This window comes from Phyllostomus hastatus, unplaced genomic scaffold (genome assembly GCF_019186645.2).
Source record: "Phyllostomus hastatus isolate PE091 unplaced genomic scaffold, TTU_PhHast_1.1 phas_contig_210, whole genome shotgun sequence".
Lineage (NCBI taxonomy): Eukaryota > Metazoa > Chordata > Mammalia > Chiroptera > Phyllostomidae > Phyllostomus > Phyllostomus hastatus.
In genome coordinates, this window is record NW_025333737.1 from 14,812,326 (window position 1) to 14,837,034 (window position 24,709).

The window sequence follows — 24,709 nt, forward strand, 5'->3', positions numbered from 1 at the left end:
ACGGTTCAGAAACATATGGTCTCTCTCAAGATTTTCAGCAGAATCACATAATCACCTCTGAAATTCCTTTCTTTGTATTTGCTCTCCTTTCCCCTTTCATTCACTCTTCCTTCCCTGGTTTGTACTTCCTTAATAAAGTGTTAGTACATAACCTTTTGTCTCAGATTCTATTTTCTAAGGAATCTGCACTAAGGCAGTCCTGTTGGTGAAAATAGTGAGAACCATGGGCTAGGTATTCTTAAAGCTAACTGAAATGTTCAAGTCATATTAAGTTATATTATTTTTGTATGTAGTCAAAACTATTCACTTGAACTAAAAATTCATTTCATATATTCAGTCTTTCAGTCATAAATAGCCCAATGGTTCCTAAACTTTTTATCACCAAACATAATGCTACACCACCCCAAAGAGACTTTGATAGATTCCATAGCATATTTTATAATTATAATTTCTAAATGTGTTCAGTTATATTATGTGTGTATATCTCTATGTATATTCTTCATATTCTAATTTCTGCAAACTTTCATAAAATTTGACTGAAATATAATTTCATTTGGTGTACAGTTGTGATGATTCAGCTGGCTTTGTAACTATTGGTGAAAAGCGTGGAGTTCACACAGGTGCTAGGATCAGTAGACTGAAACCCTGAATAGAATCTAAATGGGAACTCCTGTTTCCTGCAAAACGTGTCTACTACATGTTAAAATATGTTATTTAACTTCTTGCCTTTCATAGATTTGTTTTGTTTTGTTTTGTGTCCCAACAGAAGTTTTTATCATTAGGTCCCAAGTCAGAGTTGGCTAAGATTTACTTATATATCCCAGAAATATATCCCTTTTCTCCAGATAAACTATGAACAAATTCAACAGGCTCCAAACATGGGAATGCTACTTCTTTACAGCTCTGAGAAGGAGGTAATAGGTTTCACTATTTTCAAGATTTCAAATAATTTATAAGTAATAATACACTTACTGGTGACTAGTTAACTAAAACATCAAGCTTCTTTAAGCTTAGCTGGAACTATATCAAAGGTGACAGCACTAGCTTATTCATTTTGAACAAAAGCTTTGGCATATATATTTGTTTGACAAATTAAGAATGAGAAATAAACTCCTGAAAAAATGAATACAGCAATGTAAACAACTTCTTCAAAAATAAAAGATCTATCAACAAAAATTATCAAAGTCCTGATTGGTGGTGGCAAATCTTGAGAAACTGAATTACTTTGTGGGACAAAGAATTATTCAGTGCCTATGGACCCTTTTTTATTATTCAAATTATAAAATTTTATAATAAGGGAGAGCTTTGTAGTCATGATGTTCAAAAGCAAAAATAAAGAAGGAAGACATCTAGTTTTCCTAATGTGAGAAAAGCATTGATGTCATTTTGCACTACTATTATGCTATCTGTATAAACCAAACCTATTATTATGTAGTTCACTCATTTTTCAAAAATGAAGCCCAGAGTATGTCTTGCCCTTTTTCATTAGAAAAAGATTCTTCATTTTCCAAAACTTCACTCATCTCCATTTGGCTGACTCCCATTAGTAAGTATACAATAGGCAGCAAGTGTAAGAACTGAGAGACTCCATGAATGCTACTAGCCCAGTAAGAGAGGAACTTTCCCTGAACCACTTCTCTTGGTAGACAGATGTGAATTTACAGGAAGTAGAAAAAAATTTTTTCTATCAACTCCTTCATTTACCAGGTAATACTTTTAAAGAAGTAGTTAATCAGGGAGAGAGTGCTTTCATTTTGTTTACCTTTTTTCTTCCTCTATCATCATTAAAAAGAAACATTATATACATATTATCTCAACAAACTCAAAAGCAGACTTTTTGAAAACTATAAGCTTGTGTTTAATTATTTTCAAAAAAGACAAAAAATGATTAACACAAAACCCAACTCACCAATGATGCCACTATCTCTGCTTTCGAGGGTGGAGGTTGGACTAGTGACAGCCCCATAGCTGCAGTCCTTGGCTGTTGCATTTGTACTGACTGGTGGGAGGGTGGAGCAGGGGCTACTGGCTGGTGGAGAGGCAGTACTGCTAGTCAGGGTGGAACACGGACTTATCCGCTGGGTGATCGCTGAGGTCTGAAAAATTGAAATGAAAGTAAGTATGATAAACTGATCAGCTGTTAAAGTAAAATATATCCTATGGGAAAACAACATCTTTGATGAGAAAAAAGAAGAAAATCTACACATAGCTTCTACATCATTAGATTCTATTTGGTTTTGTTTTCCAGGACAAGAGATTCTGTGTTCTACGATTAGGTGAAACTTAAATTTAAAATGAGCAGAGACTGTGGACAGTTTTTCTGCCTAGGAAATTTCCAGTGACAAGTATTCTTTATTATTGCCATGAATTAATGAAAAAGTATTTTAAATCAGCACAAATTGATCTTGCTGTTTCCAATCAATAAAACTTCCAAAGGCTTGGAACTCAGTCTTGTTAATAATTTTCTTTCAATAGAAAAAAGTATCTCCAGCTGAGGAAAAATAAGGTCTTAATGCAAGTAAGTGGGTTTCTTTTGATACCAAGTGGCTGTCCAGAGACAATACATGAATGTAGAGAGAAAATGCCTTATTTTAATAGTTTAATAAAATAGATCAAGCAATATTAATATAAAACTAAATTTCTCTGTAGAAACTGATTATAGACTAAGATCACTTTGTATTCTGAGTAATTCTTACAACCTGAAGTTACCTCCTTTTTAAGTTTTATATGAGAAGGAATAATCACCAAAACGATTGCTAGTAATATTATATTCTGGTTACTGAATTTAATAACAATCACTTTTCTTTAGCTCTTTCTACTCAAATAACTTACTGACATAATGCATATAAGTATATTTTTCAAATACTAAAGAAATTCTATCCTTTTCAAAAAGATACATGATCAATGACAAAATTACATGAAGAACTGATGATAAATTTGACATCTTTAATTCTTAAATTTATAAAAAGTCTTTCAACTTCTTTAAATATAGTCTTTCTTCATATTTTCTCTGTTAAAATTGAAGATTTACATTGAATATTTGATTGAAAAATGTGTTGATTACTAGATATGAGGATATTAAGGCTCGTTGACTCATACTAAAATGATTTCTAGATGTACTCATCTGTTTTGAATCCAGGATTTTTATTTATTTTATTTCATGCTATCTTATATTAATTTTTAGAGAGGGGAAGGGAGAGAGAGAAACACCAATGTGAGAGAAAATCACGTGGTTGCCTCTCTTACCTTTGGTACCAGATGAGGGACCAAACTCGCAATCTAGGCACATGCCCTGAACTGAAATCAAACCCACAACCTTTCAGTTTATGGAACGACACTTCACCCAACTGAGCCACCACAGTCAGGACTTGATTTTAATTTAAATGCTATAACCAGGTCATAAAAGATACATTCAACTCAACCAAGCACAAATGACATTCTGAGAACCCTGCAACCAAGTAATCTTTTCTATCATATCAATATTAGAAACTGATTTTTGTTAAAACAAGCTGTCAAATCTATGTCACTTCTTTTATACTATATAATTTTTTTCTCCAGAGTAGGAAGGAGGTTCAATTTCTTTATAATCTTCTCGATTTTTATAAAATAATATTGACCAAGTAATGATTTTTAACTGGGCATGCGGTAGAATCAACTAAGGAATGACAAAACAAACACAGTCCCCTACAAAACTGATAGATACTGAGCCCTGACGCACTACTTACTAAATCAGAATCCTCCCTATTTAAAATATGGCATGGCAATTTCTAACCTCTTCATTCTCCATTTAAGAAACATGTGGGTAGATAAAATGAACTGTATATTAGGGTCTTTCCCATTAGTTATATGTATCTATAGTAATCACACATTCATTTTGGTGTGAATTTATTACTTCTACAGCAACTCATTTCTGTTTTTAGACAAGGTTCACAATCTGTTCTTGAGAAAGTAAACTGAATAATATGCATAATATAGCCAATTGGGAGTTTAACCCAAACAACACATTATTTTTACTACAAGTTATTTTCTTCAAAATAAAGCAAATATCACAGACTGTTATCTTTAAAAACTTTAAAAACAAAGCTTAAAGATCAAGCTGTTTAAGCAGCAGAAAATTATTCATGGTCTATAAATTAAAAAACAGGCCTTATATTTATTTTAGGAGGCTAGTTAATGAAACATAGACAATTCTGCTAGGCAAAGAAAGACAATATTATCTACTTTCCATGCTGTAGGCTAAAACGGACCTCTAACTAAGCTACCCCACTCTTCCAAAACCTTTCGGTTGTTTTCCCATTGTCCTTAGTGTTCTCCAGAGGGATCCGAAACTCCCAGTCTGGTCTCTCAAAGGTTCTACAAATACACAAGGCAAAAACCTAATGATGGAATACATAAGGGACATCCTAACACCTCAGAAACGGTGAACAGAGTATCATTTTCAACACTCAGTCTCTTTCAGAAAAATGAAATGCTGATTTGCCTGTACTGGATGCTGTCATTACTAGTGCTAGTCTGAGGATATCATTACTCTCTAGAGTCTTCCTTAACAAAGCCATCTATCTTTCTTCTTCTTTTTTTAATGAAATTATTGGGGTGACATTGGTCAATAAAATTTATAGGTTTCAGGTATACAATTCTGTAATACATCATTCATACAGTGTATTGTGTGCTCACCACATCAAGTTTTGTTCCATTATCATTTATCCCCCCTTTATCCTATTCTACCTTCTCCATCCCCCCTTCCTTCTGGTAATCCCCATACTGTTGTCTGGGTCTATGAGGGTTTGTTGTTGCTGTTTTTACTTAATTCCTTCACCTTATTCACCCAGCTCAGCAAGCTCCCTCCTGTCTGACAGCTGCCAGTCTGTCCTCTATCGATGAGTCTGTTTCTATTGGTATTTTGTTACTTTATTTTGTTCATTAGATTCCACATATGAGTGAAATCACATGGTACTTTTCTTTCCCTGATGGGCTTACTTCATTAGCATAATGCTCACTAGGTCCATGCACCCTATTGCAAACAATAAGATTTCTTTTTTTCAATGGCTGAATAGTATTTGATTGTGTAAATAAACCACAGCATTTTTATCCACTCATCTACTGATGGACATTGGGCTGCTTCCAAATCTTGGCTATTATAAATAATGCTGCAATGAACACAGGGGTGCATATATTCTTTCAAATTAGTATTTTAGGTTTCTTTGGACAAATTCCCAGAAATAGAATTATTGGGTCATAAGGCAGTTATATTTTTAATTTTTTGAGGTAACTCCATACTGCTTTCCACAGTGGCTGAACCCATCTGCATTCCCACCATAGTGCACAACGATTCCCTTTTTTTCACATCCTTGCCAACACTTGTTTGTTGATATATTGATGACAGCCATTCTGACAGGTGTGAGATGGTATCTCAGCATGGTTTTAATTTGGATTTCTATGATGATTAGTGATGTTGAGCATCTTTTCATATTTCTATTGGCCACCTGTATGTCCTCTTTGGTCAAGTGTTGATTCAGATCCTTTGCCTACTTTTTAATTGGGTTGTTCGTTTTTTTTGGTGTTGAGTTTTGTAAGTTCTTTATAGATTTTGGATATTAATGAATATATTCTCCCATTCAGTGGGTTGTCTTTTCATATTGTTGATGGTTTTCTTTGTAAAACTTTTTAGTTTGATGTAGTCCCATTTGTTTATTTTTTCTTATTTCCCTTCTCTGAAGATATATATCAGAATAAAATACTGCTAAGAGAAATGTCAGAGATTTTATTACCTTTGTTTTCTTCTAGAATTTTTATAGTTTCAAGTCTAACATTTGTCTTTAATCCATTTGAGTTTATTCTTGTGTATGATATAAGAAAGTGGTCTAGTTTCACTTTTTGCACATATCTGTCCAATATTCCTAGTGTTATTTATTGAATAGACTATCTTTACCCTATTGTATGTTTTGCCTCCTTTGTCAAATATTAATTGACCATTATTTCTGGGAACTATGATCTGTTTCATTGATCTCTGTGTCTGTTTTTATGCCAATACCATGCTGGTTTGATTACTATGCCCTTGTAATATAGTTTGATATCAGGCAGCATGATCCCGCCAATTTTGCTCTTCTTTCTCAAGATTGCTGTGGCTCTTCAGGTTCTTTAATAGTTTCACATAAACTGTTTGAATATTTGTTCTAGTTCTGTGAAATATGTCATTGATATCCTGATAGGAATTGCACTGAATATATAGATTGCTTTGGGTAGAATGGACATTCTAATAATGTTAATTTTTCCTATCCATGAACACAGGATATGCTTCAACTTATTTGTATCTTCTTCAGTGTCTTACAATTTTCCAAATACAGGTCTTTTACATCCTTGGTTAAATTTATTCCTGGGATTTTTTTTTTTAAGCAACTGTGAATGGGACTGTTTTCTTAGTTTCAATTTCTAACAGTTCATTATTGGTGTAGAAAAATGCTACTGATTTCTGGATATTTATTTTGTATCCTGTTCTTTTACTGAATTCATTTATCAATTTGAGTAATCTTCTGGTGTAATATTTGGTGTAATCACCCTAAAGATGACAGTAGTATGTCATCTGCAAATAATGACAATTTTACTTCTTTTCCAATTTGGATGCCTTTTATTTCTCCTTCTTGTCTGACTGCTCTGGCTAGGACTTCCAGTATAATGCTGAATAAGAGTGGTAAAAGAGGACATCCCTGTCTTGGTCCCAAACTTAAGGGAAATGCTCCTAGTTTTGCTCACTGAGTATGATGTTGGCTGTGGGTTTGTGATGTATAGTCTCTATTATGTTGAGGCATGTTCCCTCTAGTCCCACTTTGCTGAGTCTTTATCATAAGTTGGTGCTGGATTTTATCAAATGCTTTTTCTGCATCTCTTGATATGATCATGTGATTTTTATTCTTTATTTTGATTATGTGGTATATCATATTTCTTGATATGCAGATATTGTACCAAACTTGCATCCCAGGAATAAATCCCACTTGATCATAGTGTATGATCTTTTTATTGTGTTGCTGCATGTGGTTTGCTAATATTTTGTTGAAGATTTTAGCACCTATGTTCCTCAGGAATATTGGCCTATAATTTTCTTTCTTTGTGGTGTCTTTATATGGTTTTAGAAATAGGATATTGCTGGCCTTGTAAAATGAATTTGGGAGTCTTCCATCCTCTTCAAGTTTTGGGAATAGTTTGAAAAAGACAGGCGTTATGTCTTCTTTGAATGTTTAGAAAAATTCACCTGTGAAGCAATCCAGTCCAGGGCTTTTGTTTGTTGGAAGTTTTCTAATAGCTGCTACAAATTCACTAGCTGTAATCTGTCTATTCAGATTTTCTGATTCTTCTTGATTCAGTTTTGGAAGATTGTATGTTTCCAAGAATTTATCTATTTCATTCAGATTGTCCAATTTGTTGGCATGTAGTTTTTTGTCATCTTTTCTTACAATCCTGTGTATTTCTTTGATGTCAGTTGTTACTTCTCTTTCACTTCTGAGTTCATTTATTGGGGTCCTCTCTCCTTTCCTGATGAGTCTGGTTAAAGGTTTGTCAATCTTTTTAATAAGGTTTGTTTATTTTTTTAAAGAACCAGTTTTTAGTTTCATTATCTTTTGTACTGTTCTTTTTTTCACTCTACTTCATTTATTTTTGCTCTGATCTTTGTTATTTCCTTCCTTCTACTCACTTTGGGCTTTTTCCCCCCCAAGTTCCTTTAAGTGTAAAGTTAGATTGTTTATTTGAGATTTTTCTTATTTCTTGAGATAGAACTATAATAATATGAATTTCCCTCTTAGGACTATTTTGCTGTGTTCCATAGATTTTGGGTTGTTGTGTTCTCATTTTCATTTGTTTTAAGATATCTTTTAATTTCTTCCTTGAGCTCATTGTTAGCCCATTCATTGTTTAGTAACATGTTATTTAGCTTCCATGTGTTCGTGGATTTTTCAGTTTTTTCCTTGTGATCGATTTCTAATTTCATATCCTTATGGTCAGAGAAGATGGTTGATAGGATTTCAATCTTTTTAAATTTATTGAGACTTGTTTTGTGTGTTAACATATGGTTTAGCCTAGAAGATGTTCCATGTGCACTTCAAAGGAATGTACGTTCTGGTGCTTTGGGATGAAATGCTCTGAAGACATCAATTAAATCTATCCAATCTAGTGTGTCATTTAAGGGCACTGTTTCCTTGTTGATTTTCTGTCTGAAAGATCTATTCATTTATATCAATTAGGTGTTAAAATCCTTTATATGACTCTATTACTGTCAATCTCTCCCTTTATGCCCATCACGATTTGCTTTCCATATTTAGGTGCTCTTATGTTGCATGCCTAAATGTTTACAAGGGTTATATTCTCTTGTTGGATTGCTCCCTTTACCATATATGGTGTCCTCCTTTGTCTCTTACCATAGACTTTGTTTAAAAGCCTATTTTGTCAGATATAAGTATTGCTACCAAGCTTTTTCCCCCTTTCTATTTGCATGAAATAAGCAATCTATCTTTGTTAGTATGCTGTTTAGCTCAGAAGAAAGTCACCAAATGAACATGACTGTCTAGTTGTTAGTAATCTTACTAAGAATAGAACTTCTGATGATCAATTTAGCCACTTTTTTCTGTGATTCTAAGACAGATTTATGGTGTACTATATTCTAAGTAGGTTATTATTTATCTTTATAATTAGTATTTTACATTTGTTTAAGGCTTTACAGTTTAAGATATTTTAATATATTATTTCACCCATTATCAATCAAATATTAGACATATTATTTCTTTAAGAAATGTGAAAAGGAAAGTATAAAAGCTATGAAGTAATTTCCCCAAAATTACATAGTTCTTGCATATATTTATATACTAATTATATTGCATATTATTTTATACCTTTTGTTTATATGGAATTTTACAGCTTACAAAACAGTTTTCACATTCATGATTTAACTTGATTCTCAATACGCACAGCTTACAAAGTGTTTTCAGACTCATGATTTAACTTGATCCTCAAAACAATCCTATCAGATGTTATTATATCATTTTTCAATATTCTTTATTTTATTTTATTTATTTATTTTTAGGGAGAAGGGAAGGGAGGGAGAAAGAGAGGGAGAGAAACATCAGTGTGTGGTTGCCTCTCACATGTCCTCTACTGGGAACCTGGTCCCCAACCCAGGCATGTGCCCTGACTGGGAATTGAACTGGCGATACTTTGGTTTGCTGGCTGGTGCTCAATCCACTGAGCCATACCAGCCAGGGCCATTTTTAAAAAAATTTTCACCCAAGAGACTAAGAGAGAAAGAAACACCAATGTGAGAGAAACATTGACCAGGTGACTCCCATATTCATCTTGATCAGGGATTGAACCCACAACGTAGGTATGTGTCCTGACCAGGATTGAACTTGTAGCCTTTCGGTGTATGGGATGATGCTCCAAACAACCAAGCCACCTGGCCAGGGCTCAGGTGTTACTATTTCATTTTACACTGGAACAGTATGGTATAGCTGTTAAGGACATAGGTTATAAAAGCAGACTGCCTGAATTTAAATATTATTTAATCACTTTCTGGCAGTATTTCTATTTTTTTAATATCCAAAAATTGTATTGTAAATACACGTTAACACACTGGGTTGTAAGGAAGCTTAAATATATATGTCTATTTTGCTTGCTGGCTTATTTACTCATTTACTTTCTTATTCATTCAATAAATGAATCAAAATCTGAAAGTGGCTTTTTAAAGCTCAGAATGAAACTAAAAGTTGTTTTGTAGACTGAAGAAATACAGTGATGGTGGAAAATTAAGTTATATCTTCAGGCCTCAAAAGGTACTCAACAATTGGGATTCTTCTTAACACACACACACACACACACACACATCCTGTGACATTTTTCCTTTCCTGGTACAATAGGTTGATTCCTCCCATGTTTCACAGAGTTGGTGACAAGCAGTTTACCTGATTTTCATCCTGTACTTCCATGTTGTATTGGTCACCTGGCTGAACTTCTGTGACTTTCTCTCCAAGTAGGAAACCCAGACGAGTCATGAGTGTGTTTGCTGCCTCATCTACAGATGGAGGGGGACCAAGTTCCTGTTCAGCATCACCTAAAACAGGAAGAGATTGCAACATGAATCTTTCAAACTAAAATGACCTACTTCTACAACTGTTATTACATTTAGTTTGGTCATTTCCTTTGTTTTCACATTCTAAATCCAAAATAACAGTGTTCCAGTCTAGAACCTGAATTTCCCATATACATATATTATAATTTATATATAATCTACTCATATTATCCTTGATTTATTTACCTGAAATCAGTTTGAGAGAATGTTTTGGTAATTTACTGAATAGAAAATGTTTCCCATTTCTTTGGCAGTTAGCCTTCCAATACAGTCCTTGTCTCGGTATCTAGTTCCTGGCTAGAACCACCATCTTTATTTAGTTTTTTCTTTTTCTCTTACAGTTTGTATAAATATTCTTTTTTTATTTTTAAATCAGTTTGGCCTTACAAAAAAGTTTCAAGAATAATACAAAGAATATTTTTTCCCTTAACCATTGGAAAGTACTGACATGATGTGCCATTATCCCCAGATAGTATGTATTTCCTATAAATGAGGACATTCTCTTATATAACCACAGTACCAGCACAGAAATCAGGAAACTAACATTTTTATTATTATGATCTCATGCACAGACCCCATTTAAATTTTCATATTTGTCCCAGGAATGCCCTTTCTAGCTAAAGGAGCCAACAATTTAGGATTATGCAATGCATTTAGTTCTCTGTTTTATTTCTTTTGATCTGGAATAGTTTTTCAGTCTTTTCTTAACTTTCATGACCTTGACCCTTCTGAAGATTATAGGCCAGTTGTTTTGCACAATGCCTCTCAATTTGAAATTATCCCATGTTACCTCATGATTTGATTTAGGTTACGCATTTTTGGCAGGAATATCACAAAAGTATTGCTGTGTTAACTTTCATCACTTGGTTATGGCGGTGTTTGTCAGATTTCTCTATTCTAAAATTACACTTTCTCTTTTTGTAATGAATAAGTATTTTGTAGGAGGATACTTTGATACTATGTAAATATCCCCTTCTTCAACAAACTTTTAAACTAAAAATATTTTTGTGATAAAATATACATTATAAAATTAGCCATTTTAACCATTTTTTACTATAAAATTCAGTGATGTTGTGCAACCATCACCGCTGTCCATTTCCAGAACTTTTTAATCTTCCCCCAAAGAAACCCTGCACCCGTTAAATACTAACTGCCCATTTCCTTGCTTACTAGCCCCTAGTAACCTCTATTCTACTTTCTGTCTCTGTGAATTTGCCTATTCTAAATATCTTATATAAATGAAATCATACAATATTAGTCCTTTTTATGTCTAACTTATATCTCTTTATATAATGTTTTCAAGGTTAATGTTGTAGCACATATCCAAATTTCACTTTTTATATTTTACTCCTTTTAATGACTGAAAATATTCTATTATGTGTATATCATACACTTAGTTTATGTATTCATTGATGTTGGACACTTGAGTTGTTTCCACCTATCAGATCTTATGAATAATGATAGTATAAACATTATTGTACAAGTATCAGTTTGACACTCTCTTCAACAGACTTTTGTCCACTATTTTTAGCATCCATTAACATTTCTTGGTTGAATTAATTATCACCATGCTTGCAACAAAGTGGTTTTTCTAAATTGATTACTCTTTCTGTGATGTAGTTTCTTTTATTCATCCATCCATCCATCCAAGCTCAAACTTCCCTCTTATTCAATGAGTTATACTCTGTTACTATCATTATTTATTTTGTTGCTTACATCATCACAGATTTGGATTTCAATTTGGGTCCTATAATTTTTTGACATAACCCTGTCATTGTCAGAGCACTTCTTTGCTTTCTGGCATAAGCTGTTCCAGGCTCATCCTGTATGTTCCATGCCCTAGTCCTGGAATGAGTCCTTTTCCCAAAAAGTTCTGGTTCTTTTTAGTGGAGAAAGGTATTTAGAGTATCAGGTATGCTCATTGCCATTAGGATGTCACTGTCCTCCAGGTCCACTAAGTGGACTGAGTTAGGCAGTATATTTACACACACGCATACATATATGTATACATACATGAACATATACACACTTATATTCATGTTTATTTGTAAATCCATTTACAAACAACCCCCCTAAAAGTTCACAGTGACGCTCTAATTCCAATTCAACACCATACAGTTAATTATAATTTTTCTCCTTTCTAAAGCTGTAACTCTGTTTTCCAGCAGTAAAAATTCTGGCTCTCATTATCCTTAGTTATTTGATCTATTCCCCCAACATGTAACAAATTTCACTGTTGCTCACTGCCATCCTGCTCTACTCATCTTGGTTGGGTTCCTACTTCATGCCAGATAGACCTGAGTTACCACTTCTCTCACAGTCAGAATAATTTTTTTTCAAAATTGCATATACAATTAACACACCTCTATTCCCTTAAACTATATAATTCAGTGTCTTTTAGTATATTCATATGGTTATGCAACCATTATCAATCTCTATAATATTTTTATCACTACAAAAAGAAACCCCTCTTAGGTTCACTTTTGCTCTGAAATTTAGGCCCCTAAAATTCCTGACCTCTGGCATTCATTTTAAGCCTCTGCTTCTAGACTGCTACATTCTTTTTATACAATTAGTTTTTAAGGTTCCCTTTCTATAATATTTAGGCTACTTTTCAGTGGTTATCAACTATAGGAATTATTCTTTTTCAAACCTTTTCACTGAGGGATGCTGAACGAAGTCAGTATAAGAGTCTTCATTGGACTCACCATCAAGATAAATAATTTAATATCTCACCATCAAGATAAATACCTGCTGACATTAATTTGATTCATTGTCAACATTTTCTCAGGTTTTTTAAATTTACATTCAGATGCATTTAGTCTAACCTTATAACAATTCATAGTAGCACAGATTCTACAGGATATTACAAAAATCTTTTTTTCTTTTTTTAAGTATGTCTTTTCAGTTTAGCAAGCATTAGCCATAGTGTCATAGTTTGGTAACAAAATACAATAGGTTCTTCATTTTTAGGACATTAAGTTTACACATGAAATTGCTGCTGTTGGTATTTAGCTAGATATTGAGAAGGAGAAGAAAGGGGACTAGACATTCAGTTTAATAAACTGGGAAGCAGGAATATGCTTGCTCAACCAGGAAGCTGCAGCTTCACACTCCAGGGGATTATAGCCTTGCTCTGCCAAGGGGATTAACATTCTTCCCTTCACTTCTCTGATACTGCATTGTTGGGGGTCACAAGAGAAAGGTGCTGGACCAAAGAGTCTTGTCAGTCTAACTAGGGGGTGTGAACCCATCTGAAACCTGCAAAAGTTTGGGAATTTGACTGGTTCTTTTAAACAGGCACCTGGTCTGTCCCAGATCCAATCTAATATAATCCCAGAGGAACAAAGAAGCTCTCTCTTGCCCAATCAGTGATGTTCATTTGTGAGTGTAAACAAAACTGTGGGTTTAGCAGCTACTGGGGCCTGCAGCAGACAGTATGGGCTCCAAAAATGGAGAAAGAGAAAGAGGAAGCTCTTTCTCTCTCTCTCTCACCTACCCAGTAACCCCCTCATTCCATGTGTTTGTACGTTCTCTTTCTGCAGTTATGTGGACTCCACCACTCGAGCAGCTGAGAACAAACTAAGCTACTTGGATGGGGACTGAGACACCTGCAGAAGCCAAAGGACTAAGCTTTACTATGAAGCAAAAACTGTGGTCACTGGCTTCTGTTTTGGTCTTGCTTAGGACAGTGTTGGACTTTTTCCATAGTGAGACAGAGGGAGATGACACACTGGAAACTCAGGGGGGCAGCTGCTACTTCCCCACAAATAAACCATGCCAAACCACAGTCTCCCACGTGTGGGTCTTTGGAATGCTTTCTTTGTGATCCTGTGGAAGAGCCTTATTCCCACTGACAACAAAATCATTCCAAATGGCAAGAAATTAAGATTTACAATGGTATTACTCAGTTTAACATTTATCTTAATTTTTTAACTAAGGTCACAAGATGGGGGTCAGAAGAAGGCATTATATATATATACTTTTGTATACTACTATTGAACTCAAGTGTCCATCTGTGGAAAATCTATATAGAACTCGCACTGAATTTATGACAGAGTAGAAAAACAGGCTCTATTTTCCCTTCCCTACTTCCTCTCCAAGAGGCAACAAAAACAGAAGAGAATTGGCAGGGTTATTTTCATAGTACAAATATTTGGATTTATATAGATTTTCTCCCAAGAATAATTTTAAAAGCTTCTTGTTTCTTAATAAAATAAAAAAGTAACTGATATATTCAAACTCATGAATTATCCTTTCCCTTTCTATAAACTATTTAAGCTTTTCCAAATTCTCAACATAGATTCCTATCTGAATATTCTGGGGTTCCATTTCATTTTTTTAAAGATTTTATTTATTTATTTTTAGAGAGGGAAGGGAGGGAGGGGGAGAGAGAGAGGCGGGGGGAGGAGAGAAACATCAATGTGCGGTTGCTGGGGGCCATGGCCTGCAACCCAGGCATGTACCCTGACTGGGAATCGGACCTGCGACACTTTGGTTCGCAGCCTGCGCTCAATCCACTGAGCTACGCCAGCTGGGTCCATTTCATTTTTTACAGACAGTTATTCTGATAATTACCAAATATGTTCTATTTACATGTTAACACTAGGTGCTATGAGAATATAATGAGGAAGAATTACAGTCACTGACTTTGAAAAATGTATGATCTATGTGGAAGACATACTATATGATTCATTTATTTAACATAGTGCTCATTATATACAAGTCACTAAACACTTCACAAATATTAATCTTTATAACAATTATATGAAGTAGCTAGCATTACTTCATTTTATAGATGAGAAAATTGAGGCACAGAGAAATAAAGTTACTCACTGAAAGTCACACAATCAATAAATGGTTGTAACCAGGCTTCCCTACTCCAGAATCCATGCTCCCAACTACTATGTTATACTGCCTCCCTCACTGGAAAATAATATTACAATTAGTGAGAATGTTTAGACAAGACACAACTTATTAACCAGCATGTTACTTATAATATTTATGATTCTGCGATATAATAAGAATTACGTATTTGGTCTTTGTTCCCAATTCCTGGAACAGATCTCCTAAGCTCTTAGAATTTCCATGAATGACAGAGGTGAGAGAAGTATCTTTTGTTTTTTATAATAAACCCCTTTTAGCCATACCTGAGGTTATGTTAATGTGGAGACTCTTAGTGGGCCTCTAGGGAGCTTCAGGATAAATGCTGGTTGCCAGAGGACCCAATCATGTGATGTGAAGGTTAGAACTTACAGTTCCATCACATGACCTACAGGGAGGAGGGAGGGCTGAAGATCTGAGTAATTGCCAATGGCCACTGATTTAATCAGTCATGTCTGCATAACCACACTTCCAGGAAGAAAAGCAGTGGGGTTTGGAGAACTTGGGTTGATAAACACATCCTACAGAGAGGATCATACACCCAAACTCTACACAGACAGAGCTCCTGCACTCAGGACTCTTCCTGATCACCCGCTGTGTTCCTATTTCATTCCAGTTTTTCGCCATGTTTTTGGGAATCACTCCAAAATTTCCCTCTACCCACAGTATTTGCTCAAACTTAAAATTCCTCTTAAATCCTTATACCAATATTTTACCTATCTTTTTGTCTCATCCATGACCATCTCAGTGATGTAAAGAGTATATCATAATAACCAAGCATGCCCAATTAGGGTATGCACCTAAAAAAGATGTACTTTTCTTAAGTGTAATTCTACTGTGCCTTCTTTAATGATAAATTTGGAGTATGATAACCTACCAACAAAACAAGATGGCTGGTAGGTTATTAAAAAATAATCACTGTGCCCTGGCCAGTATGGCTCAGTTGGTTGGAATATTGTCCTGTAAACAGAAAGGCTGAAGGTTTGATTCTTAGTCAGGGAATATGCCTAGGTTGCGGTTCAGTCCCTGGTCAGGGCATATACAAGAGGCAACTGATTGATGTTTCTCTTTCATGTCGATGTTTCTGTCTCTCTCTCTCCCCCTCTATAAAATCAGTCAGTATGTCCTCAGGTGAGGATTAAAAAAAAATCACTGTGGTATATTATACTAAATGAATCATACAGCATCCATATATTATATTTATTAAAACTATTTAAATTTATAGCCCTTGGTTTTATTTTGGCTATTTAGGAGCAGTGTGTTTATGCATTAGGCTTCGCTCCCAGGACACTGAATGAGAAATACAACATCACAAAAACTACATAAAGGATTCTAAAATTTACATTGAAATGTCCAGGAATAGTAAAAAAAAAAAAAAAGAGAGAGAGAGAGAGAGAGAAAAGAAAAAGAAGAATGACTTCTATTACTTAACATCAAGATTCAATATGGGGTCAAGATGACAATGTAGGTAAGTGCAGTACGTGCATCTTCCCACAGTCACATCAAAACTACAACTATGTTACAGAGTGACCATCATTCAGAACTGCCTGAAATTTAACTGAAATCTATTATATATCAGTCAATATACTAAGCACTATATAGAGTGGTAAGTATAAGAGAGAATATATATTAAATTGTCCAGATGGGTGATTTTGATATTTTAGTGTTATTTTTTTTCTTGTTGGGATATTTCACAAGATATGATAAAGGACAATTGTTATTCAAAAGCATTCATTAAAAAAACACTGTGATAATTCGGCTATATAGTAGTCCCCCCTTATCCAAGTTTTGCTTTCTGCAGTTTTCAGATACCTATGGTCAACTGACATCTGAAAATATTAAATGGAAAAAATGAAACTAAAAAAGAAAGAGGAAAAAATTCCAGAAATAAGCAATTCATAAGTTTTAGGTTGTGTGCAGTTTTGAGTAGTATAACAAAATCTTGTAGCTCAGTTGGTTAGAGTATCGTCCTAATACACTGGTTAATCCCCAGTCAGGGCACATATAAGAATTAACTAGTAAATGCCATCAATGAATAGAACAACAAATCTCTCTCAAATCAGTAAAAAAAAATTTTTTTTAAGAAAAAGAAAACACATAGTATATATAGTTATTGGTACCATCTGCAATTTTAGGCATCCACTAGGATCTTAGAACATGTTCCTCATGTATAAGGTGGGACCAGTGTAGCTGAACTCTTTCTTCTCATTAGGGTAAACACTGTATCATCTGTATCATTATAAAAAATGTCACTTGGTCAGGGACCAGCAAAGACACTTATTATATTATAGAATTCATTGTATAGAATAAATTTTAATTTAATAAAATAAGTATCTTTGCTCTGGTAAGTTACCAGAAAATCACGTCCATATTTTATTCCCTTTACTGTCCTCTAAGTTTTATGTTTAGACAAATGAATTCTAACCAGTGTTCTTTAAAACTTATACATAGAAAAGTTATTTCTATAAAGTAAATAATATCTTTAGATTTTAAGGGTAGCCTTCTATTCTACAGTACCAAAGATAATTCACATGGATTAATAGATGAGTCTTTAATATTTGCATTAGGCATCTTGTGGTACAATATAAAAATGTATTATGTAGCTTTTGATACTCAATGTTTTAATAAAACATTAACCAGCAGATAAGAAAATTCCTTTAAAATTGGTTTGTAACAATGCCAAGCAATAGAAAGCCAGACTGTAGATAGCTTGTCTCATGATCCTCTTCAAACATAATAAAGGAAAATCTCCAATCATTTTGCATGACAACTCCTACTCCCTATTAAAATTTTTTTTCTTGTAGCAATATGAACATCAGCTTCATTTATTCAGTTATAATTTAACTATGATGGCCTTTGGAGAAGGTAAGATAAAAGTAGAAAACATAATAATGCTAAACCTACCTTAATGATCTATGAAATACATTTGGGATTTGTGGCTGAATGAAGCAGACATTTCATTTCCCTCTCCAATCTAATTGTAACTGATAATACCAGATGGAACTCAGGAGCAGAAAGGCAAGTTTTTCTATCATTCAATATTATGAGTAGTATCATAACCACAATAGGCAAAACTTGTAAAAATTTCGATGCAAAATATTGATTTCATTGAGATTTAGTTTCTAGTGTTCAAACAGAAAACAACTTGCTCAAAGACATGGACCATGAACCAACTTTAAGAGCCTGTTTGAAAAGGGCACTTCTTTTTTTTCTTTTTTTTAAATTGTTGTTCAATTACAGTTGTCTCCATTTTCACCCCACCCATCCACACCTCCCACCCTCAAACCTACCTACTTTGGCTTTCTCCACATGTCCTTTATACAAGTTCCTTGACGGCCCTTCCTCTATTATCCCCTATTATCCTTCTCCTCCCTCCTCGCTGGTTACTGTCAGTTTGTTCTTTATTACAACTCTGGTTGTATTTTGCTTGCTTGTTTGTTTTGTTGATTAGATTCCTCTTATAGGTGAGATCACGTGGTATTTGTCTTTCACCACCTGGCTTATTTCACTTAGCATAATGTTCTCCAGTTCCATCCATGTTGTCACAAAGGGTAGGAGATCCTTCTTTCTTTCTGCTGTGTAGTATTCCATTGAGTAAATGTACCATGGTTTTTTGATCCACTCATTTACTGATGGGCACTTAGGTTGCTTCCTGTGCTTGGCTATTGTAAATTGTGCTGCTATGAACATTGGGGTGCATAAGTTCTTTTGAACTGGTGTTTCAGGATTCTTGGGGCATAATCCCAGCAGTGGGATTGCTGGGTCAAAAAGCAGTTCCATTCTTAGTTTTCTGAGGACATTCCATACTGTTTTTCACAGTGGCTGCACCAGTCTGAATTCCTACCGACAATGCACTAGGGTTCCCTTTTCTCCATGACCTCTCCAGCACTTGTTGTTTGTTGATTTGTTTACGATGGCCATTCCTCACCAGTGTGAAGTGGTATCTCATTGTGTTTTCCATTTGCATCTCTCTGATGGCTAGTGATTTTGAGTATCTTTTCACATGTCTCTGGGCCCTTTGTATGTCCTCCTTGGAGAAGTGTCTGTTCAGGTCCTTTGCTCATTTTTTAATTGGGTTGTTTGTCTTCCTGGAGTGGAGTTATGTGAGTTCTTTATATATTTTGGAGATCAAACCCTTGTCCAAGGTATTATTTACAAATATGTTTTCCCATACAGTGCATTCTCTTTTCATTTTAATGCTGTCTTTTTTAGCAATGCAGAAGCTTTTTATTTTAATGATGTCCCATTTGTTTATCCTTTCCTTTATCTCCCTTGCTCTAGGGGACATATCAGAGAAAATACTGCTGCATGGAATATCTGAGATTTTCCTGCCTATGTTCTCCTCTAGGACTTTACGGTGCCATGGCTTATATCTAAGTCTTTTACCCACCTTGAATTTACTTTTGTGTGTGGTGTAAATTGGTGATCAAGTTTCACTTTTTTGCATGTAACTGTCCAGATCTCCCAACATCATTTGTTGAAGAGGCTACTTTTATTCTACTTTATGCTTCTGCCCCCTTTGTCAAATATTAATTGACCACAGAGACTTGGGTTTATTTCTGGGATTTTTATTCTGTTCCACTGGTCTATGTGTCTGTTCTTATGCCAGTACTAGACTGTTTTGATTACAATGGCCTTGTAACATAGTTTGATATCAAGTATTGTGATTCCTCCTACTTTGTCCTTCTTTCTCAAAATTGCTGTGGCTATTTGGGGTCATTTACAGTTCCATATAAATTTTTGAAATGTGTATTCTATGTCTGTGAAATATGTCATTGGTATTTTCATAGGGATTGCATTGAATCTATAAATTACTTTGGGTAATACAGACATTTTGATGACATTAATTCTTCCAATCCATGGACACGGTATATGCTGTCATTTATTTGTGTCTTCCTTAATTTCTTTCTTCAGTATTGTGTAGTTCTCTGAGTGCAGGTTTTTCATCTCCTTGGTAAGGTTTACTCCTAGGTACTTTATTTTTCTTGTTGCTATAGTAAATGAGATTTTTTCCTGATTTGTGATTCTGATCTTTCATTGTTGGTGTATAAAAATGCCTTTGATTTCTGATTATTGACTTTGAACGCTGCTCTTTTGCCAAATTCGTTTATTAGGTTGAGTTGTTTCTTTGGTGGAGTCTATAAGGTTTTCCATGTACATTATCGTATCATCTGCAAACAGTGGCAGTTTTGTTGAAAAAGGCACTTCTTTATCTTTCAGGACATCAATGGCTAATAATATTTTCAATTTCCCATTTTATAGTTCCCAGAATTTAAGGGGACTGATTTGTTCAAAGAGGTAGCATTCTAAGACTGTTCTAGTGTGCAGTCTGTTCCCATCTAGCTTCATGGGGAGCACAGACCAGAGAAATAAGATACTCTTTTTATATACTTTAGGATGTGCATGCAATCTAAAAATACAAATGCTAGAATTTTATTTTTCCCCAAAGGAAATAATGGTGACAGGAACCTTTTAGTAATTAGAGACCCTCCAGCAGATAACAACTAATAAAAACTGGGCAAACTATATTTTTAAAATCTTCTTAAAAAGCATTAAAAACCTAACAAGATGAAGATAAATCATTTGAGACAAAGACAGGGAGAAAATGAAATCCAGAATGGAAATCTTGCCCAGTGTGAAGGGCCACTTTAGCACAGGACATATTCATTAATAAAGAAGAAAGGATTAAGCAAATGAGTTGTGCTTTTGGCTGTCTCATAAAATGAGGGGAACAATAGTTGTAATCTAGGATCTGCCTAGAGTGAAAATTCTACTAAAACACCTCACACTTTGGGCTGAGACCCTTAAGAGTTGTCCCCTAGGAGTAAAGATGAACTAGAAGTAAACTAGGCTTTGCAGTCCTGACTTGTGTCATCTCATTAGACTGGAAAACTTCAAATCCTGAACTTGGATTTAACTGGTCCCAGGTGGGAGAAACAAATGAAAAACCTCTCTGGAGGAAAAAGAAGAAAAGCAAAAACCCTCATCCTATTTTCAGATTATTCCTACAAATATTCACAAATATTCTCAAATGTTAAATCCAGCATACAAAAATAATAGAGGTATAAACAGACATGAGAATCAGCAAAAATAGTAGGCAAAAGAAATAATGGTGAAGGATACTGTAGATAATCTTTTGGGACAATTTTTAATATAATGTAAAAATGCAGTGGAAAAGAGCTAGAGTCTATGGGAAGATGAGTGGCAGAGATGAAGGAAGGAAAGAGCAGTGCTAGAGTTACAAGAAGAAACATCACTTGGTGTGGTAATCACTTCACAATATATACAAATATCAAATCACTATGTTGTATACCTGAAACTAATATAAGGTCATATGCCAATTATACTTCAATTTTTTCAAAAAAACTGTCATTTGGTGATCACAGTGTTGGAGGTGGTGAATATTTCCTAACACAACTAGAGGTTATAGATGGAGGGATTTCTCCCTTAGTTTTTTTCAAAGTAACTTCACAGGGACTTCTGGTCAGGATGGCAGCATAGGTAAACATGGCTTGCCTCCTTGCTCAACCACATCAAAATGACAACTAAATTATAGAAGAACCATCACTCAGAACTGCCAGAAATCAAGTTGGATGAAAGTCTGACAACTACAGAATTAAAGAAACCTCATCCATCCAGACTGGTGGAAGGGGTGGAGACACTGAATGGACTGGTACCACATCCATATGTGGTGGATAAAAATTTGGAAGGAATATCTCAGGAGAGAGGAGTCCCAGCTCCACACCAGGCTCCCCAACCTAGAGTTCCAGTGCCAGGAAGATAAGTCTCCATAACTTCTGGCTGCAAAATCCAATGGGGATTGAGTCAGTAGAAGAAACTTCAGGAGTCCCAAGCAGTTCCTCTTAAAGAATCTACATACAAACTTACTCAAACTCACTCCCTCTGAGACCCAGCACTGGGGTAGCAGCTTGAAAGGCACCAGTGGCATACTGGGAGGAAAATGAAGTGCCCGGCAACAAGGTGAGAGCTGAGGGGCAGCCTTCTCCCAGGAAGAGACCACTGTCCCTTTTCTGAGCCCTCCCCTGACAGAGCTGGGGGCAGGCAGGTGCCACATCTGAGATTTGATCAACCTGGCTAACAGTATTTGCCCTGTCCTGGAGGTTTCCTGAGGCTCTGACCCACCCAACCCACACCTGTTAACAGTGGCTATTCCACTGAGGGCTGGTCTTGGCTTATGCTTCGTAACTGCCTAAATCCTTTTAAATAAGCAACAGCTGGCCTCAGCAAGCCCCATCCCTTTAACCTCTTGTTAAGTGGCCTCAGGTGTGGCACTAGCAGCAGCCAGCCTAGATTCACAGCTTGGCTTTGCCTGGGAATCTCCAAGCCCAGCACAACTAGCAGCCATCTCAGGTTGCTTTATAACTCATGCAGGGTGGCCCCGGGCAAAACACAGGTGGGGACTGACCTTGGCATGCACCACCCAGGAAACCCTAGGGCCTGCACACCCAGTGGACAGCTATAGACCATGTCAGAGGACCACCACCCTGCCCCTGCACAGCTGATTCTCCATGGAGGGCAGAGGTTAATTGTCAGTGGTCATAGCCAATCCTTACAGCTGACTGTCCTGGGTAAATCACTCCCATTGACCTGCTAGTGGCAGCCAAGGTTCAACTACAAGAGGAGGGTGTACCCAGCCCACACAAAGGGCACACATCAAGTACACAACTTGGGTGATAGGGAAGGCTGTGCCACTGGACCCTACAGGACACCTATTACATTAGGCCATGCTACCAAGACAGGGAGTGATAGTAGCTCTACCTAATCCATAGAAACAATCACATGGAGGCTGCCAAAATGAGCAAAGAAACATGGTCCAAATGAAAGAACAGATCAAAATTCCAGAAAAAGAGGTAAACAAAATGGAGCTAAGCAATCTACCTGATGCAGAGTTCACAACACTGGTTATAAGGCTACTCAAGGAATTTAGTGGGAACCTCAGCAGCATAAAAAAGATCCAGTCAGAAACAAAGGATACACTAATTGAAATAAAGAACAATTTACAGAGAAATTGTTGTTGAATGAATGAAGCTGAGGATCAAATTAATTATATGGAACATAAGGAAGCAAAAAACAAACGATCAGAACAAGAAAAAGAAAAAAGAAACCAAAACAAACAAGGACTGTATAAACAGACTCTAGGACAACTTCAAGAGGTCCAACATTCACATCATGGGGGTGCCAGAAAGAGAAGAGAAAGAGCAAGAAATTGGAAATCTATTGGAAAAAATAATAAAAGAACACTTCCCTAATTTGGTGAAGGTAATGGACATGCAAGTCTAGGAAGCACAGAGAATCCCAAACAAGATGGATGCAAAGAGGCCCACTCCAAGGCACATCACAATTAGAATGCCAAATGTTAAAGATAAAGAGAGAATCTTAAAAGCAGCAAGAGAAAAAGAAGTTAGTTACTTACAGGGGAGTTCCCATAAGAATGTCAGCTGATTTCTCAAAAGAAACTTTGCAGGCTAGAAGGGATTGGCAAGAACAATTCAAAGGCAAAGAATTATTCAAAGAGGACATATCTAAGATTGCTCTATCCAGTAAAGGTATTATTGAGAATCAAAGGGCAGATAAAGAGCTTCTCAGACAAGAAAAAACTAAAGGAGTTCGTTATCACCAAACCATTATTACATGAAATGTTAGAGACTTATAAGAAAAATATGAAAACTATGAACAATAAAATGGCAAAAAAATACATCAACAATCAATTCTAAAAAATTCCTATGCAAACAAGAAGAATGGAGACAGAATCATGGATATAGAGGTTTTGATGGTTGCCAGATGGAAGCTGGTCTGGAGGCGTGGGTGCAGAGGTGAGTAGATTAGGAAATTTTAGGCTATCAGTGACATATGTCACTATCAGTCCACAACTGAAGAAACAGCTTCCTAAATTGGGGCAGGTGCACAAAAATTTAAGGAACCTTTAATCATAGGACCCCTTCTTAAAGTGAAGTGTTTCAATCTCTCCTACTTCCCCTTCCTTTTCTTTGCTTCCCTTCTCAATTATTGCCTCCTTTAAATTAACCCATGAAAATATTAAGACTGTTCATATGTCCATTTCTCCCATTAAACTATAAAAAATAAATAAAATAAAATAAATTAACCCATGTTGGGCCTATGTTAAAAAAAATCTACTGTTAAGGAATCTTTCCAGTTGCAAAGGGGAGTCTTTACATGCCTACCTTTAGGGCATGAAATGGGAGTTAGCAATAATGTAATTTGTTAGAATACTCTAGGCTCTGATTTTTATTAGTTTTGTTTTGTTTAAACTGGTTTTCAGATAAAACTATTACACAGGGCAAACCTAAACGTTTTACTAATTTTTTTTGCTTTTTAAAAATTACATTATTGTTGTTCAATTACAGTTCTATGCATTTTCTCCCCACCACCCTGTTTTACTAATTTTTTAAAGAGAACTAGACTATGCAAAGTTTGTATGTAGGTGCAATTTTTTGGAGAGGTTGTTTATCAATTTCATCAACCATCATTTTGCAATATAACAAATTATCAATCAAGTTGTACAATTTAATGTATGTCAATTGTATCTCAGTAAAGATGGAAAAAAACCTATATGCCTCTTAAAACACAATAAGTAAATGTATCTACTTTATCTTTAAAAATCCTATAGCATTTTACTAATAATTTAGACATACTGAAATAATTGGGGAAAAATATCCTATAAACACACACACG

At 35.3% G+C, this 24,709-nt stretch overlaps 1 protein-coding gene across 3 annotated transcripts in view; it reads right to left on the reverse strand.

The window, feature by feature from the left end:
* The window catches only part of TANC2 (tetratricopeptide repeat, ankyrin repeat and coiled-coil containing 2), a 317,432-nt gene that overhangs the window by 118,790 nt on the left and 173,933 nt on the right, over positions 1–24,709 (reverse strand). For all 3 annotated transcript variants that reach the window (XM_045836187.1, XM_045836186.1, XM_045836185.1), the window contains 2 exons: positions 9,945–10,093; positions 1,910–2,096 (listed from right to left, as the gene is read on the reverse strand). In XM_045836187.1, the coding sequence (XP_045692143.1) occupies positions 1,910–2,096; positions 9,945–10,093 (336 nt within the window). The remainder of the gene's footprint in view (positions 1–1,909; positions 2,097–9,944; positions 10,094–24,709) is intronic.